We start from the raw sequence: 20,063 nt of genomic DNA, 5'->3' as shown, positions 1-20,063 counted from the left end.
ACTAACCTATTTCCCAGTTTTTCTTCCTCATACGAGCAAACCTGTAAACATAACACCATTTCTATGGGAACATACTTTTGCATACAGATTCCAGGAACACACTTTATTTGATAAAAAAAAAAAAGATTGTCAGATTAATACATCTAAGCTGTGAGCCAGATTTTATGTTTTATGAATTAGTTTGACTTTAAAATGGAGATGCTTACAATTGGCTGAAAACTGTTTCTGTGTATAGTTATTTTCCTTTCTCAAGCTGAGTTGAGCTGATAAAAAATTTTCAATTTCGTAGTAAGAGCCAAAATTTTGTCTTTTGTTTAAGTTTTATTCAAACAATTAAGCAAATGGGTCTGTTACAAGTAGATTCGGTTCCTTTACATCTTCAAAGTGATAAGCACTGTTGGACAACTGAGTATCAGATAGCACAGGTACAGGTGATGTTTATCTTTTCAAAAGCAATTTGAAAATAGTCTCACCGATGCTCAAATGTAGGCCATCATGAGGTTGCTAGACAATAACATTTCCATTATTTTAGTTTCTGTAGCTGAATCTTGGTATGATTCAAGGCAGGTGTGTGTCTACAACCATTGAAGGTGCATTGGTCCCTTTTATCTTTCTGTGGTGCTAAGTTTACACTTTTTTTTTTTTTTTTTTTTTTTTTTTTTTTTTTTTTTTTTTGGTTTTTCGAGACAGGGTTTCTCTGTGTAGCCCTGGCTGTCCTGGCACTCACTTTGTAGACCAGGCTGGCCTCGAACTCAGAAATCCGCCTGCCTCTGCCTCCCAAGTGCTGGGATTAAAGGCGTGCGCCACCACGCCCGGCTAAGTTTACACTTCTTTCACAGTATGTTTCAATGTCTTAGGACAGCCAAGGTCAGAACAGGGGGTGAGACCGCTCGTGAAAGAAGATGGGGCCTTTGGGAGAAGCTAACCCTCTGTAGAAGCTACATCAGCAGAGGGCGGAACTCCAAAAGAATCGCATTTCCAAACAGCAGCCTGTTTGGGAGAAGGTTGCCTGTAAACCATGGAGACTTCTACAGAGAGAAAGCTGTCCAGAAAGTATTTCCCTATACTGTTCTTATTCTGAGTACAGACCATTTGGGGTGGTACCTAAAAGAAGGATGAGAAACAGAGCTGGAAAATCCCTCTGCGGTTTACATTTTAACTTTGCTAATAAGTCGTTGGGAGTGAAAACGAAAATCTCTGTTTTGAATCTGCTCCACTGTGGAGACAATGTCCGTTTGAGCTCAGAGGCTTAACTTATCAGGACTCTGCATCTTGGCTGATGGGCTTCTTGAGCCCTCAGTGCAAGGCTTGAACTTGTCCCTCCACTCATGACCCCACTCGTGGCTTGTTGACGGTTGGGCTAAGGATAGTTTTGGTTCCAGCAACTGCGTTTACTGCCTGCTTTGATGTAGAACAACAGATGACCACGGGGCCTTGAGTTTTCCACCAGGATCGATCACAACTAGGAGGAGCAGGCAAGTACTTTAGATGTCTGCATTTGTGTCTTGGAGGGCAGAGTCTCTAGAACTTTTGGTGCTTGGTTTTAATGAGTGAAGAAATACCCAGAATTCATAATAGGCTTTTGAAGGATAAGGTTAGAAATGAGGTTGTAGTCACTAGGTAAAGTTTTGAGAGAAAATGCAGAAAGTTCTGAGAAATAACAAAAGCCGGGGTAGGCCGGTCTGAGAAGTCAGAAAATCTGTTAGGTTCTTTTCTTTATCAGTTTACTAGTTTTTAAAGCAAGCACACAACGTTCTGTTTTGTTACATTTTCATACACCTGCACCATTACATTGTTCGTAGCCATCCTCTCCCTGGCTCTCCTACACCGTCTCTTCTGCTCACCTGTCTGGCTATCTCCCATGCCTCAAATCATCCACCTTTAAAAATGGAATACTATTTTTTCCTTTCTTTTAAGATCTCTTTCTCTACTGTCATGCTCTCTTTTCCTAATTTCCAGTCTTAGCATGCACACAGATCTACATGCCAACACATAGGTGTATGTATGCACATAGATTATTTTGTGTCTAGAATCTACTTGCTGGTTATGTCTTTCTGAGTCTTTTCCTGCAAATGTCATGATTTCAATTTTCTACATGGATGCAATCCAAGTTAGTTCTTGAAGAGAGGCATCATTCAATGTTTTTTTTATAGCTAGAGTGAAGTTTAATTACCTGTTCCATTGTTAAAACAGTGGCTTAACAGCAGAGCTACTTGTCTTTCTCCAAACCTTCTCCTCTGCCTCAGGAGGGGCCCAGTTAAGCCATGGAAATGTGCCATAATCTAGGCCCAGTTAGTTTCAAATAAAATTCAAAATTCATATAAATTTCAAAACTACTTTAAATTAGTTTCAATATTAAGTCACATACTTAGATTTGAAAAAGACCAAAATCTAAACTCTAAATTGTGTTTAACTTGGGGATGTTAATATCGTATAAAAATATAGTGTCACATAAAAGCAGGCAAATATTATATATGATAAATGTATGTACTACATTAAAATGTTTGTTTTGACTATAAACGTTTAGATTGTTATCGAAGTCATAATGTCTTTAAGTTAACATAAAATCTTACTGAGGGCAGTGACTATGCTACAATCAACTGAATTTCTATAAAAGAAAACAGCTATTCTTTTCAAGAAAAGGGTTGTATTTGCAGAGAAACTTCAGATTCTTTAAACTTGCCAGGCAATGGCTTCTCACTGAAACACAAATAATTTTACTGTGCCTCTTGTGAGGTGGGTAAGCGGCACAAGAGGACAAAAGCTGCCGAACCACTCAAGAAGCTGGAGCTGTCAAGGCCCAAGTCTCATAATGTTAGGAAAGAGGTCTTGAGAAATTGTTATTGTTTAAGATAGATATTTATCAAATATATATTTGTGTAATAACAATTTTAAACATCCTAATTATCTATCATGACACTTAAAGGTCAAGAGCTAAAGCTGCCTCTTATGGATTAATATTAAAAATCATGATATTTTTAATATCATCTGAGGCAAACTAGCTCACTGAATGTTTACATAAGCATTCACTGCTGGCAGCACAGCTTTCCTCCTTCCCAGAGGAAGTTCTTGAAACTGCAGTGGCCCATGTCTCTACTCAGTCTCTAAATACAGAACTGCACTGCCTGTATTTGCTGGATAGCCGCCAGCCACCTCAGTCTTCCTGCTCATGGAACAATTTGCCCCTCAAACTCACACTTGGAAAACTTAAATAACAACCAAGCAAACCATTCTTCAAGACCATTTTACCAAAACTGACCATGCCAGAGTGTGAAAGGATCCAGGTTTCAGCAGAAAGAGGTCTAGAGATAGGCTTGTGCTAGGGAACTCATTGCTCAAAAACTGCTCTCAGAAAAAAAGAAAAATCTCAAGGTCACCTAACACACTTTCGTGTGAGAGTAACATGATTTGTCTGGGTTTTCTCTGCATTGTTAAATGTCTGTTTGCCTGAAACTTGAGGGTCATATTCATAAATCTCATCTGAATATGCACTGGGTTCTACTTATCCCAGCTTCACTTAAATTTGGTTAATTTCTCTATCATGAATATGTTGCCTTTACATACTATTTATTGCTTGGTAGAGGCTCAGTATAAGCCGAAGGACATGAGTCTGGGTCCCCAGGACCCACATAAGGACTAGGCATGGACAAATTGATTATTTGTCTATAATCCCAACACTGGGAGATGGGAGATGGGTCTGCAGATTCCAGGAGCCATGAGAAACTCTGTCTCAAAAATCAAAATGTAGAGCCATTGAAGAAGATAACCTGTTGCTAACTGACCATAGGGGGGCACGTGGATGAGTGTATATGAACACAGTGTGAACATACATGTACAACACACATGATTTAGTTCAATGATTGAAAGTTTGTCACTGTTTGCATCTGATTGCAAATCTAGACATTCTCTCTCATGATATCCCATTTGTCCTGATACATATACATGAGCATATCTGTCTATAGAAAATATAAGAGCACAGCTCTGCACTTTACATTCAAACCCACCCAACTTTGTTATTTAACTTTATTCACTCTTGTCTTCAGGATGCTAGAATTACTGGGCAGAATTTACAACAGTACTTCTTTTGTGTGATTTCAAGATTTTGAAAGAGTCCTCAAGGATTGAAAAGTTCAATATCTATACATGAGTGCATTGTTTCAGTATGTCAATCATAACTTTGTAAAACTTTTGATTTGACAGTTTGTGGTCTAATTTCTCCACGATCAACCATGGATGTGATGGATGTAGCCCTCGTGTCAAATGGCTCAAGTGTGGTGATGCCTATGGCAGAGCAAGTCTGCGATGCTCACTGCAGAGCAATTCTGACAACAGCCTATAGTGTGGTCTTCTTTGGAGGCACCGTTGGAACAGTTATGATGTCACACATGATGTTCAAGAGGAATTGCCAATCAATGATTGCCACTATCATCATTAATATCATTGTGTTGCACTCCCTTCTCCTGATTAGTCTGCCATTCCGCCTCAGTTACTATCTCTCAGCAGTCTGGAAGCTTGGGTCTTTTACCTGCCGAATGGTTAGTGGCGTCATATATGGTCATATGTACCTTACCTTCATTTTTTATGTGGCCATTGTTATACTTCGGTTGCTCATCTATTTTAAGAAACTCCAAATGCAACAGTTACAAAAGTTCCATGCAGTGGCTCTAAGTATTATTATTTGGGTGACAGGAAGCTTTATCTTTTTACCAATATTTTTTTTACAATATGGCACAGACCCAAGTTATACAGAGCAACAGCGGTGTTTTGAGTTTCATAAATCTCTCAACTCCAGGGACATCATCATCATAAACTATTCTATAATTGTTATTATGATGACAACAGTTCTGCTCCTCTTTCTGATACAGATGGCTGTCATTCTTCATTTGATAAAAGCCTATTGGCCTGACATGTGGGCCCATCAAGAGTACAGAGCTCAAATCAAGAGTTTTTTCTTCCTGCTGGTCATAGTTGTCTGCTTTATACCCCATCATGCATTCAGGGTATATTTTATTCAAAATTTTCCAGAGCAAGAAAATTCTAAGTTAATTCTGTACAATGAAATCTGTGTTGCTTTAACAGCTTTCTGCTGCCTGGATATGTTATGTTTCATAGGTGGTGTCATCCATTAGACCTTCCCATGCTCTTTCTGTGATTGGTTTATAGGCCATCATGATGAAAAATACTTCAGTTGAATGGATGGAGCGCTATTATCGTATTTAAAAATTTGAAGCTCTCTGCTCCTGAACATCAGACTTTTTTATTTCTCTTAGCCACAATTGTTTTCTTTCAAAAACTTAATCAACCCTAGTCATCTACTTTTCCTTTGAGAATGCTTGTAGGCCCCAAATGTATCCCAGCATATGTTGGGTTTCTTAGCTGTACCAAACACACTATTCCTTCCTCTTTGCATTTCATTCAGTATTCACTTCAACCAAGCACACCTGTGAGTTCTCCCCATACTCCTCAGGCTTCTAACTGACCATGTTTTCCTCTGAATATGTTTGCTCCCCCCCCACCCATTCTTGTCCACCAAAATTTAGATAACCTATAGTTATAAATGGGGTTCTAAAATAGCCTTAAGCTATTAAAATTAAGATTTCCTGCCAGTAGTGGCATTGGGAGTAGAGTATTACCTTGAACAGAGATGTCAAGAAAGTTAGAAGAAACTCTTCCAGACTGGGCATCTATGTGCTCCATTCTGTTGAAGGCACAGAAGGGACTTGGAAGCCAGAGGTTACCTCCTGATCTACCTTCAGTACAAAACGGTAAAAGACATTGGAAATGACAAAAATATGACCAAACCAAACCAACCCCCACCTTGCTACCACCACCACCACCACCACCAACAACAACAACAAAACTGGACCTGGGCTGAGCTTGCCAACAAACTCTTTGGCCACAAACCTTGAGGCCATATAGCTCCTTTTATAATTTTTCAGGACACCCTATGCTTTCAAGAACCATCATATAATTAAAAGCAGTACCCATTCTGTCACACTCAACAAAAGTAATCAAGATAACTAACTTGGATTCTGTTTATATCATATAGAAATCGACATGTACTTATTCTTTGATTATAATAGTGCATCCTTGAAGAATGTATCTAATTAATTCAACAATCAGACAATTATCTGGTGATTAGTAGCATAGTTAATACAAATGAATTTTGAAGTTATGTGGAGAGCTAACAACAGAAGGTGGAGAACTAACTGTACTTAATAATCATTGAACTTTGGGTCAAGCATTTGCAATCCTCTCCATGGTCCTGTGAAAAAGTACTAAACATTCCAAAATAAAGAAATGGGATGATAGCAATGGGATGTAGGACTGAGAGTTGGTTCTTTGCTCCCATACTTCGGGGACATCTTATACAATACAATTTTAAGACAGTGTTGTCATGGCTTGGAATGGAGTATTCCCTAACAAGGTATTGAAAGTTTGGTCCTCGTGTTGATGTTCTAGAAATTTTAGGAAGCAAGACCTACCCAAGAGGAGGTAGGTCAATGGTTCTTCCTCTCTCATTTTCTGCTTCTTGTTTCCCATAGATGAAGGCAGCTCTTTGCTACACCCCTTCTACACTGATATTTTACTCAAGTGCATAAAATCTAGCTGAGAAAAATGAAATCCTTCATTAACTTGCTCTGTTAGTAATTTCGTTATAATATTATAAAATGATTAATAAAAATGACTCATTGTTATTTCTTGAAGCTTTGAAACTGGTTTATGGTTTGGAAGAATTAGGAAATACAGGCTAGAAAGCTTCTAAAATGCAGTATTTAGTGAATGTTCTAGTGGGAGCTGGGAAGACCAAATATTGATAGAGATATTAACTTTTATGAACAGCCTTATGAAGTTTAGAATGAGACTAGAAACTCCCTGGGAATTGTACCTAATGCCATATATGCTAGTTATGACAAAGCCTACATTTTGTCTATATCTGGAAATTATGTGTCAGACTCTTTAAATATGATGGACTAGAAAATTTGGTGAATGAAATGTCAAAGCAATGGCATGGCTTTTTCCCAGATGCTTTTAGCCATTTTATAATGAATAGTTTGCAAGCCTCCAGAAAAGACATCTATGGGGCAATGAGACTTTTACCAAGAGTCCAAAAGAGATTCTGGGAGTCTGGTCAATTTGTAACAGGTCAGATTACCTACAAGAAACTAACAAGATGCTTCAAAGTCAAGTCTAAGTTCCTATGAAGACCTCAGGATATTGAATAGCCCAGGAAATTTAAATATGTGTCTAGAAAAACTAGACAAAGAGTAAGACAAGTGATAGTGATCGTTTGTGATAGTTTGTGGTTAGATATGATGCTACATTCTAGGAGGATATGTTGAAGAGTCCAGAGGCAAGAGGATCACAAGTGCAAGGTCAGACTAGCCTGGCCATAACTGTAAAAGGACTGAAAAGATGACTTAGCATTTACAAACACACACACACATACCACAAAACTAGAAACTAAGTGAGAAAATCATAACAGTCTATGTGGGTTTCTCTAATAAGGCCATGGGCAGAGGACTGTTTCAAGCCTTTGGAGATTACATCATGCTACTATGTGCCCTAGGTGCATGGAATGGAATATAGAATTTAGTGCTTGTTCTGCTGGGATTTAGTTTTACTTTGGGCCTATCCTTGCTATCATCCCCTTTCTTTATTTTGGAGTGAATTATTTACTCCATGCCAATGTACCTTCAAGCATATAATAAAAAAAAAATTGACAGACACAGCTAGAAGTTTAAGTCTCAGAAGAGATGTTAGATGTTTAACTTAGGATTTTTAAAGATTGTGTTAATTGATTAATTAATTGTGTGTGTGTGTTTATACATATGCCGCATGTGCATGTAGAAATCAGTGCCCGCCTTACACTCTTTGGGTTCCAGGGATCTAACTTAGGTTGTCAGGCCTGACATCAAGTGCCTTTAATCATCCAGCCATCTCATCAGCTCTTGAAGATGAGCAGAATATAACCTCCACTCGGAAAGTGCAAAAGACTTTTAGGGGCAGGGAAAACATGGTTTAGATATGAAATGTTCCCCTCAGGAGCTTATGTCTTGGTCTCTGCTCAGTGAAATTCTGGAAACGTGGGGCAGTCAGATCAATCTAGAGAAAAGAAGTTTCTGGGTTCAGTTTCTTAAGGATGTAGAACCTCTTTCTCCCCTCTGCCTCCCACCTTAATTTTGTCTTTTTGTTTACCAAGAAAAAAAGACATATCCTTCCTGTATGCTACTGCCCCCAGGTGTTCGTCCCAAGTGCATTGAGCCAAGAGACCATGGAGAATTATTTGAACTTGAGAGTCAAAATAAACATTTTCTCCCTTATTTTATTGGGTATTGGTCACATTGATGCGAAAATAATATTAATATAAGAGTTAAAATTCCACAGAATGCTAACTCATGTAGAAGTCTACTTTAGTGACTTGAAATCTTATTACTCAATGTTTATTTCATGCTTTCCTATTAAACACAATTTAAATAAGTACTTATTTTGTCCATAAAACTTGTCATTATTAATACTATACTTATCAATTATACTTCAAAGTACTATAGCCCAAATGTTTTATAATTTTGTTACAAAAGATTGATTGACGTAGTCAGTAACACAGACTAGTGTGTTAATTTCATGGCTGTTTTGAATATGATACAGAACCTCTAAAAGGATTGATAATGACTGCTGCCTGCAAATAGTCACACCATTACACAAGCTCGTCCTCCTCTTCCTCCACTGAGTTGCAAATAAAGTAGACATTGCAAAGAGATGTCACTTCCCATGACAGTTCATGAAGAGACTATGATTTCCATCTTTCTCTTTCTCATCTGGATTGACTTTATTTTTTTCTGGAGAAATCCATGTCATGATATAGGCCTATGGAAAAGTCTATATGACAAAGAACTGAGACTTCTCAGCAGTCCTGTGAGGAAGCCTGCTTGTGAATTCTTTCCCATTAAACCATGAAATAACTGCCTATTGAGCTCTCACTGTGGCTTCGTGAGAGATGCTGAGACGGAACGAATCAGTTAAGCCACTGTTATTCTGGAATTGGTACTCTGAGTTTTATAACCCACTTGCTAGTCTCTTCTTTACTAGTTTCTGATAATAATAAACACATCTTTTTCTTGTCTCAAAGAGGATAAATATACCTGTTCATGTATCAGAAACAGAGGTATAAACGTATGACAGTACATGAAAATAGGCCATGGTAGTTTGGAAATACTGCAAAGGGAACAATTGGAGATTGGATAAAAATTCTTAGTCATGCTAAGTATGAACTATTAGATCTTCATATATGGTTTTTGAATCACTATCAGTTATACCATCTGTTGCTTCTGTTTAAGTCTGTTTTGTGTTACTATAACTGGATACCACTGACTGGAAAACTTACAAAATAAATATAATTGTGAAAGACAATAAAACATTTGATTCTTGAATAATTTGTTATACAGCAACTGATAATTACCACATATGTATCTTAAAATTTTGATGCCATGCATCTAATTGAGTTGTTACCCAAATGGGTCCTCATGGGAATCCTCAAACAACACAGGCTGTTGCCAAAACTTTTAGGTTGCTCTCCACAAAGTGACAGCAAGGTTTCATTGTTGAAGATAATATCTACACAATTTCTTAAAAATGAATGTCTTGTTGGTGCCTATATAGAGCCCTCAGCCCTAGTTTTTAGTACCTTTAGTACAGGATGCTTCACAGTCTAAAAAGAGAAACACAAACACCAAGCCATATATAAACCCTTTATTTGAACTGATGTATAGCCTGTAAATATGCAAGGGCAATAGTGGGACAAACCTTGTGAAAATAACTAATAACTGATTAGACTTAAGACCTACTCCATCAGATGGATCTCAGATGCAACACAGCTTCGGTGACTTCGAACCTGAGAAGTTCAGAGCTACCTGAGAATTTCAGCTAGCTGTAGGTAGCTCAGAGACCTACAGTCAAACTAAATACTACAAGTCTAAAATAAGGAGTGGTAAAATGACTCCTAATGATGTTCTGTTATCCTCATAGACCAATGCCTTGTTCAGCTATCAGTGGAGAAGCTTCCTTTTGTAGTATATGGGAACAAATATAGAGACTCATAGTCAGACCTTATGTAGAGAATAAGAGATCTCGGAATACTCAGCCCTAAATGGAATGTCTCCATCAAATCCCTCCCCTCAGAGCTTGGGAAACCCCGTGGAAGACGAAAAAAGTAGCTTAAGGACTAAATGGGGACCCCAAAAACCATACCCTCTAAATCAACAAGAGAAAAGCTCACATCAGCTCACAGACACTGAGGTAGCATGCATAGGGACTACGTTGATCAGCACCAGGCTCCCTGTGTATATATTATGACTTTGAATTTAGCGTTTTTGGCGGACTCTGGAGTGTAAAAACAAGTGGGCCTTCTCTTTGGCCCCTTTTCCTTCTGTTGTTTTGTCTTGTCCAACTACAGCATAATACTTTTTGTTTCATCTTACTGTATTTTATTTTGTTATACTTTCAAAAATGAGTGAACGGATGGATGGATGGATGGATGGATGGATGGATGAATTAGTGAATGAGTGAAAACCTAGATACTAGGGTAAAGGTTAACAACTGAATTTTCACTTATACCTGCTGGAAGAGGTAAGATCAGATTTCTCCAATAGAGTGATATTGAGTATATTAACCACTCCAGGAATGGCTTCACACATGACTAGGTGACCAACATATAATTGGACGACAGAATTTTTGTGTGTGTGTGCATTTATTTGGTTACAGCTTTCTGGGTTTTGTATGTTTGTTTGTTTTTCTTTTTGAATGTGGTTTTATTTTGTTTTCTTGGTTTGGAGGGTGGGTATTGTAATATTGGGATTTTGTGTGTTTTTTTGAGAAAGAACTTAAAGTTGGGAGGGTAGGAATGGGGGAGGCAATCCTGAAGTACTTGGGGAAGGGGAGGAACAAGATCAAAATAATTCAAATTTGAAAATTGTTTTAAATAATGAAGAAATATAATCATAGTCATAAAAATGAAGACATAACATTTTATTAATTCACTTGATAAAAATACTTTTACTTGGAGAGATAATCAATATAAGATTATCCATGAGCTACTTTATAATCTTTTATTCATTATATTAAAGACTTCAAAGTCTATGTTTAATTCATATAGCATAACCTGACTCAGTAGCCATGTATCTTACTTAGGATTTTACTGCTGTGAACAGACACTGTGACCAAGGCAACTTTTATAAGGACAGCGTTTCACTAGAGCTGGGTCACAGATTCAGAGGTTCAATCCATTATCATCAAGATGAGAGCATGGTAGCTTCCAGGCAGGCATGGTTCAGGAGGAGCTGAGAGTTCTACATCTTCATCTGAAGGCTGCTAGCAGAATACTGACTTCCAGACAGAATGAGGGTCTTAAAGCCCATGCCCACAGTGACACACCTACTCCTACAAGGCCACATCTCCTAATAGTGACTCCCTGGGTCAAGCATCTACAAACCATCACACCATCTTTCAGTCTCAAATACAGCTCATGCTCAATATGTAAAACTTCGGTGCAATCTACTAGAGATCATCTAGATATAAGCTCAAAAAACTTTCTCTACAGAAATTTTTGTTTTTTGGGAGGGTGCTTACTGTCCCCTCCCCCAACATTGTGCAGAATAAATATGTCAGATAACTGAGATAAAAATGGCATGCTTATACATGGTACAAAAGCAGTGGCCAGCACATCATAAAGGCTCTATAAGTTTACTATGATAACATTTACCCTTTGTATGCTACTTAGTTCTAGTAAAGTGTATAGAACATTGACAAAAACAACTAGGAGAGGCAAGGGTCTATTTGGCTTACCCTGACACATCACATTCCATCACTGAAGGAAATCTGGGAAAGCATTTCCAGGTATTCTCATGTGTGTCTATGAGCCTGGCTCCACAGAGGATTTAACACCTGGTACTGTACTGGTAAAGAAGCCAGTGACTATAAAAATCATAGGTTCTAGAGGAATCTAGAATTGATAAATAATCATAATGTCAAGTTGCCTTCTAGTTTTTGTTTATATTCATAGATTTCGATAAGAGAAGTTTTATTTTTGCAGCAAATAGGGCAAACTTAAAACTTGTCAGCTTTTCGTATATAAGTAGCCGTGAGTGCTCAGCTGTGGATCAGGGCATCTTTACCAACGTTCCTCTATCCAAGGCTCATGGAACACCTCAAAAGTAGGGGAAAGAAGAATGTAAGAACTATGGCCATGGAGAGGACCTGTGAAATATTGTCTTATTCTGGACATGACACAACTACTATACACATTGACTCACAACAACTAGTGTTACCTGAACAAAATCTGCACAAGATGAAGACAGTCAGAATTCCAGTCTGGGATGGGAGCTTTCAAGGCTCCATTCTTGGCTGGCTTGGAAGTTGATGGCTGCCAAAGGAAGAAGAGTCACTCTCCTCTAGAGATATAGTTGCTATTAGGTTGTTCACATCCTATTAGATCATCTGTCCTTATACAAATATGGGCATCACTAACTGAAATCATTGCATTATTATTTATAGCAACAACAAGCAAGGGGACATGAAGTTGCAAGAGAGTTGGGTGAGGGACACTAGAGGAAATTAGAAGGGGGTAGTGGTAGATGGATAACATAAAAAAAAAGGTTAAAATATTAAAGTACCCTAGTATTAAGATAATTGTTTGGCCAGATAGATGGCCATTCTACTCAAAATAGACACAAAATGGAAGAAGCATCGATGTCAGTCAGCTGGTGTGCAGATAAAGAAAATGTGGTACACATTCTGTGGAGTTCTAGTCAACTGTAAGGAAAAAAATGAAATCATGAAGTGGTCAGTTAAGGAAAATATACACTGAATGAGGTTACTCAGACCCAGAAAGACAAAGGTCACACTCTCTTGTTTGTAGATCCTAACTCTGAATCTTGAGATTTAAATGTGTAGCTTAGAGTAAACACAGAAGTAAGTAAGGGACTGTGGGCTAGATGAGGTGAGGAAGGTGAGGCTCTTGAATGGGGCACAGAAAGATATAAGTGCTGTGAAAAGGGACAGTGGGGACAGAGGAGACAGTCGAGGATCAAGAGGAGGGAGGATAACATTGAAGAAGAAGGAGGACTAATAAATAACACTAAGAGTGTTTGAAAAAAGCCACTGGGTAACATTTTATAGGCTTACTTGAAATATATATATATAATACGGCCAAAGGGCTAGCAGTTAAAAGCACTGGCTGCTTTGCCAGAGGACCCAGGTTCTATTCTCAGCACCCCATCCTGATTTAACTATCTATAACTTCAGTTACAGGATATTGGAAGACATGTTATCTTGCTTCTCTGTTAATTCTGAAGACACCAGGTTCACAGTGATATTCAGACATACATGCAGGCATACATACACACATCTATGTGCATAAAAATTTTAATAATGCATCGTGTGTATGTAATTTAAATGGAACTTTCCCACATAGGGACATAATATTCACCCACATCTCCATTGACTGCCTAAAGTAAAGCAGGAAGACTGCCAGGTGAGGGACGCCTTCTTTAGGATGATGGGTCAGAGGGGTTCCAGGAGACTTCTAAAGCAACACAGCATGTTGCTGTTGCCCTTTGTTGCCTCACAAACTTGAAAGTAAAACCCTGTTGTTGAAGATACCACATGCCTCGGACACAGGATTTGGAGGAATCAAACTAGTACTGGCCTAGATGCCCCTTTCCTGGGGACTATTGTAGCAGTGGAAGCTTTTAAGCAAGCTGTTAAGGGGGAAAATATAATAAATAGCCATGACTTGCGGAAAAGCCTCTGAACCAAAATAAGGACCAGTCCATTGTATTCTTAGAGGCACAACAATGGCACCGTGTATTGTGGGTAACCAACAGCTGTCTAATTGGTCTTTAGTCCTGCTCAATAGGCAGAAACTCATGCCTAAGACCACTCTAACCTACCATAGCCAAGAATCTGGTGTTGGAGGGATCACAAATGCTAAGGGAGAATCTACTACTGTCATTTCATAATTAATGATTATTATTAATTATATCAGTTATATTGTAAATACAAATAGCAAAGTGTAGCTCTCACCCCTCTTTAAAGAAATTTATTTTTCAATAGATGAGAACTACCACAAAGACCCACAACTGATCAGAATACAGAGAATAAATGAATAAAAGTTCTAACTGGTACATCTATGAAATAACCTGTACACTTACAGATCAGAAAACATCAGGGATGGAAAGACTCCAAAAGCAGGATGACTGCTGGGACCTACTGTCTTTTGGACAAGACAGAATGCTGTGTCTACAAAATTTCAATGTTACTTTTTCAATTGTATTATTGCTTGCACATGACATGTTTCATGACCAAACAATTAAAACATGCTAATTTGGATGTGTGGGGAATTCTAAAAGGTCCCATTCATAGACAAAGAGCTATAGGAAGTCAATTGCTGACAAGGTAGAGAGAATTTGTTTTCTCCTGGATTAACCCCCTGGCAAGTTTTCTAACCCTACATGGGAAATCCTAAACAAGTACATATGAGCAGCACTAATTGGACTCAGTCATCTATAGAATCACACACACGCACACACACACACACACACACACACACACACCAAAGACACACACACACAGAGACACACACAATATAGACATACATACACCCCTCTTCTATATGTGTGTGTGTTTGTAAATATAGTATTTATAAAAGGTCACAAATTTGAGAAGAGTTCTTCAGGGGAACATAGAAGGACTTGGCGTGAGAATGGGGAACTATCAGAAGAAAAGTTGTGTGAGGCAGCGATCGCAGTAACCACAGCTTCTGATTTACCACAGGAGCATGGGAACGTTTTCCTCTTCCAAACTCCTTGGCTGAGCTCCAAAGCCGTTCTCTTTGGGCCCTGGAGTCTCATAAGCTTGTTTTGCAGAGTCATTAGCTTTTGACCTTCATCCCATGGGCAGAATATCAGCCAGTCTGTTGATGAGTGTGCTTGAATGTTTCTGATTTTGAGTCTTCTGACCATAACTGTTGTTCCTTTCCTGCATGCACTATTTTTGTCTTGCCTTGCTGTGAGCAATAGGCTGGCCTCCATGCCTGTCTCAGGGGTTCTTTGGCTAGCTGGCATCTTTTTGGATTTGACCACTGTCAGGACGTGCCATCTAGTGGGAGTAGGAGGACTGGGAATTCTTCTTCCCTTCTTGGTCATTATCGTAACACTGCCTACATCGTTTTCAGAAAACTGCTCCTACTGGCAGCCTGGCTCTCTTTGGATTCTTTTACCACTGTGTCTTATCGTGTCTTTTCAGATCCGATGGTGCTAATCTCAGGACAAATTGCCTTCACCTTCGTGATTTCCTCATTCACACTCACATCTCTAGAAAGAGCAGCATCAAGTTCATCTAAGTCACACTGCTAAAACAACCTATATTCTGCTTCTTCTAAAGAAGCAGACTCAAATTCTACAGAGCTTACACCTATGTCTTAAGACAGAAGGGGTAGAAAACAGTTGCTACCCTCTCCATCTGCACATGATCTTCCCTTTCTCCTGGATGTAAAACTTTGCAAATGCCACTATATTTAAACAAGTAACGGGACTGGGAGAGGAGCTGAATTTTCTCTGGTTATGAATTCTTGGAACTAGATAAAAGATAACATATTCCTTTATGCCTACTTTGAAGAGGCCTCGCTTGCTTCTCCCCCTGCCCTGGAGTACAAGACTATATGGCTTTAATTCTGGTGTATACTCCAGAGCGCTGTTCTCTCCAATATGTCCTCACTCCTGTCTCGGTTTGAAAACACAGGGAATGAGGAAAATCTTTCTTTCTGCAAGCATTTTACTGTAAAAATATACATATATTTTATTTAATTTGATTTAAGTTGATCTTTTTCTGATTTCAACCTTCTGTTTTAATACTATATATGTCCACATACCTCAGTTCATGAAATGCGTGTTAATTACCTCCTTACACTGCTACTTTTATAAAGGGTCCCTTTAAATTACACTTCAGAAATATTCTTCAACTTTGGATTTGAAGAAAGCTAAGAAGATGTTCTGCTGGGCTCTAGAGACTGGTTGGAGGTTAAAAGCAAGTACTGTTCTTGCAGAGGACCTGAGTTTGGTTCTCCGTATAGATGTCAGATGGCTCGCAGATTAGATGCCTCTGCACTCAGACACAGGTACCCACCTACACGTGTGCATGTGCGCGCCCCAATAAAATAACAAAAAAATCTATTTTTAGGAGAAAACTTACTGCATTCACCATTTCAAATGTGACTATATCTTGAAAGTGGTTTTAGAGTTTCTATTTCCCTAAGAATTCTCCACTGACTTCATCAAACAGAAAGCTAACATAGGTTTAAAAGGAGAGAAACTGCAATAGGAAAACACGCAAAGATCCAACATACACCACATACGATGCCACACCACATTGCTGTTGCATGGACCATGGGAGAATGCAAAAGAATGATGTGTTGCTATGCCAAGGGAGTAGCAAAGCAGAACAAAGACATTCCAGAGAAAGACCCTTGTGTCCCTTCTTTCAACTGCCTATTGACACAATAGTCTTCAAGGAATTGGAATTTATCCAGGAACCTCAGGCTGAGGGAAAGGAGAAACTGAAATCTGTGCCAGCCAGAGGAGAAACCTGTCTCTCTAAATGAGGATTTCACACAGTTCTGACAACATGTCAGGTCACCCTGCAGGAGAGTTTGGAACCAAGGCAGTATTAGGTCAGTGGTGAACAGGAGCACACTGTGAACAGGACTGCTAAGTTGGGCACACCTCTTGCCCCTGTTTAAACCTCAGACTATTTCATGGCCATGACAGCAAACTTGGAGTCATCCAACCTCTATTTTCTCCTCCTCATGTGGCTTCATTGAATACATTTCCCTTTTATGCTTTTCTCTCATTGATCTACTGAGTATAGATAGCCAGACCAACTTGCAAGGCTGTCAGAACCCAGAGGTTGACCTTAGTAAGTCTGGTGACAGCATGGTGTTAATGCTATATCACTAGCATGAGAATATAAACTATGAGGGAATACATTTAGTGGGATTGCTTGGTAATAGTCAAATGATAAAGATACAGGATGGTTTGCTATGAATCACTTCATTCTAGAAGGCTTGTAGCAGTGATACTATTCTCTATGAATATCTTTTCTCTTAAGACAACAACTGTTCTCAGCTTAGGGAAATATCTTGATGGAAGGTTGTGATAGAGAAAGCATCTGACTTCGCCAGTTAGCCCAGATGAATTTGGAAGTGGCAGATATTTAAATGTTGCCTCTGAAGGTTTCAGAAGGGACTGGGGGATGGGATACCAGAGCTGGTGACGACCTACTCAGTGGAGAGGCAGCTGCAGTGCTGCTAATGACAAGCCTGGGAGGAGAGCAGTTACAGGACATCATCCATGAGACATGGGGATAGTTATTCCATAGAAACCCTATTTGTTTCATCAAAAATTTGTCTGGAGCCATTTCCAGTTGACAGAAAGCTTGAGGGAGATAGTGGCCCCATTTACCTCTTACCCTCACATATATTCACCCCTTACAGCACACTAGCATCCTTCCTCGGAGTGGTATCTTTACTACTCCAATACATTCATATAGCTTCCAGGATCACTCAAAGTCTACAGTTGTTATTGGAGTTTATTCTTGGTTTTATGTATTCTAGGGGTTTTTAAAACTGTGTGATGGCAGGTGTCTGCTATTTTGGCTGCATACAGAATAGTTTCAATGCAAGTAGAAAATATTCTGGCCCTCTATCCATCTCTCCCATGTCCTAACCTTGGACCACTTATCTTTTTGCTGCCTGAATAGATTTGCAATTGTCAGACTCACATGATTGGAACCGTAAAGTCTTATAGAATATGCTTGAGTTTTCCTAGGATCTCTTTGTGGCAGGCAGCTACTACCATTCTTTGTTATTATCAAACAATGTCATCTTTATGATTATCTACTCACCTTCTGAAGAGTGTCACCTTCCAGCCTACTCCAGGTATTCCATACAGGGTTTTATATGGTTATAATCCTTCAGCTAACCTGAGTACATGCTAAGGAATCTGATTGCTAAATTGTATTGTCAACTGAGTGTTATTTTGCAACAAGCTGCTAACAATGTCTGATGTTAGCATTTACAAATTGGCTGTATCATTTCATAGCCCACCAGCAATGAGGAGGAGTTCCTGTGGTCTACTGTAATACTGTGCCCTTGTACCTCAGCTTTCTTCTAATTTGCATTTTCAGGCTAGCATGTGGCACAGAACCTTTTTTATTTGTTTGTATTCTGAGTGTCTTTTTTATAAAGAGTGTATATTAAAGTTTTGGGCTCATTTAAAACGTATTTTATTGTTGATTTAAAAAGTTCTTTGAGTATTAAAGTTAAGAATGTTTAATCAACAATATCTAGTATAAATATTTTCCCAAACATCACTTGCCTTTTTATTCTCTTTAACAGTAGAATGTTTTATGCTAACGAATCCCAGCTTCTCAATTCTTTCCTCCTCTCTTTAAAGACCATCAAGCCAGGGTTGCCTGGCTTCTCTCTCATGCTCACCTTCGAGGATCTATTTTTGTGTTTTATGTTTTGTCTGTGATCTATTTAGAGTTAATATGTATGTTAGATATGGGCTATGGCTCTGTTTTTTATTTGTTATTCAAATTGTTCTAGAATGTCTGTCTGTTAAGATACATTCCAAATTTTTGCTTCAGCCATAATGAGCAATCAGAGACATTTTCAATTCTACTATGGTATTTTGGGCTTTTAAAAATTAGGCTTAGAACTATTGTGAGGGGTGTTGCTTCCCTATTGATTTTTCATTCCATTTATCATTTTATAAAGGAAGGCTACTGATTTGTTTGAGTTAATTGCATATCTGGCCACTTTGCTGCAGTTGCTTATCAGCTCTAGAAGTTCTCTGGTAGAATTTTTGGGGTTGCTTATGTATACTCTCATATCATCTGCAAATAGTGATACCTTGACTTCTTTGCCAATTTGTATCCAATTGATCTCTTTTTGTGGTCTTATTGCTCTAGCTAGAACTTTGAATACTATATTGAATAGATAAGGAGAAAGTGGGCAACCTTGTCTTGTCCCTGATTTTAGTGGGATTACTTCAGGTATCTCTCCATTTAATTTGATATTGGCTGTTGGTTTGCTGTATATTGTTTTTATTATGTTAAGATATGGGCCTTGAATTCCTGATCTTTCCAATACTTTTAACATGAAGGGATGTTGTATTTTGTCAAATGCTTTTTCAGCATCTAACGAGATGGTCATGTGATCTTTTTTTCTTTGAGTTTGCTTACGTAAATGGATTTTCATATATTGAACAAACCCTGCATCCTTTGGATGGAGCCTACTTGATCATGCTGAATGTTGGTTTTGATGTCTTCTGGACTTCAGTTTGCAAGAATTTTATTCAGTATTTTTGCATTGGAAATTGGTTTGAAGTTCTCTTTCTTTGTAGGATCTTTTTGTGGTTTAGGTATGAGCATAATTGTGGCCTCAAAGAATGAATTGGTTAGTGTTCCTTTTGTTTATATTTTATGGAATAGTTTGAGGATTATTGGTATTAGCTCTTCTTTGAAGATCTAGTAGAGTTCTGTATTAAATGTATCTGTCCCTGGGCTTTTTTTGGTTAGGAGGTTTTTAATGATGTCTTCTATTTCCTTAGGGTATATGGGACTGTTTAGATAGTTTACCTGCTCTTGATTTAACTTTGGTATGTGGTACCTGTCTATGAAATCATCCATTTCATCTAGATTTTCATCTAGATTGTTGAGAATAGACTTTTGTAGTAGGATTGATGATATCTTTTTTGAATTTCCTAAGTTTCTGTTATCTCCCTTTTCATTTCTGATTTTGTTAATTTGGATACTGTCTCTGTGCCTTTTAGATGGTTTTACTATCTAAAGTTTATCTCTCTTGTTGACTTTCTCAAATAACCAGGTTTTGATGTTGTTGATTCTTTGATCTCTTTGTTTCTATTTGGTTTATTTCTGCTATGAGTTTGACTATTCCCTGCCTTCTCCTCTTAGGTGTACTTGCTTCTTTTTCACTTAGAGCTTTC

At 38.4% G+C, this 20,063-nt stretch overlaps 1 protein-coding gene across 1 annotated transcript; it reads left to right on the top strand.

Annotated features, from left to right (window-relative positions):
* The first annotated feature begins 1,195 nt into the window (after positions 1–1,195).
* LOC110308713 (probable G-protein coupled receptor 141) lies at positions 1,196–6,687 on the top strand. The gene is made up of 2 exons (XM_021181121.1): positions 1,196–1,475; positions 4,201–6,687. Exon 2 carries the CDS (start codon positions 4,230–4,232, stop codon positions 5,127–5,129), a length of 900 nt encoding a protein of 299 aa, XP_021036780.1. The 5' UTR covers positions 1,196–1,475; positions 4,201–4,229; the 3' UTR covers positions 5,130–6,687.
* Positions 6,688–20,063: the final 13,376 nt, after the last annotated feature.

Source organism: Mus caroli, chromosome 13, assembly GCF_900094665.2.
Source record: "Mus caroli chromosome 13, CAROLI_EIJ_v1.1, whole genome shotgun sequence".
NCBI lineage: Eukaryota > Metazoa > Chordata > Mammalia > Rodentia > Muridae > Mus > Mus caroli.
The sequence above is the reverse complement of the archived record's forward strand: the minus strand, read 5'-3'. Positions and strand labels throughout refer to the sequence as shown.

Coding starts and splice junctions, on each gene's coding strand:
- LOC110308713 (XM_021181121.1), top strand. CDS start 4,230: ATGGATGTGATGGATGTAGCCCTCGTGTCAAATGGCTCAAGTGTGGTG.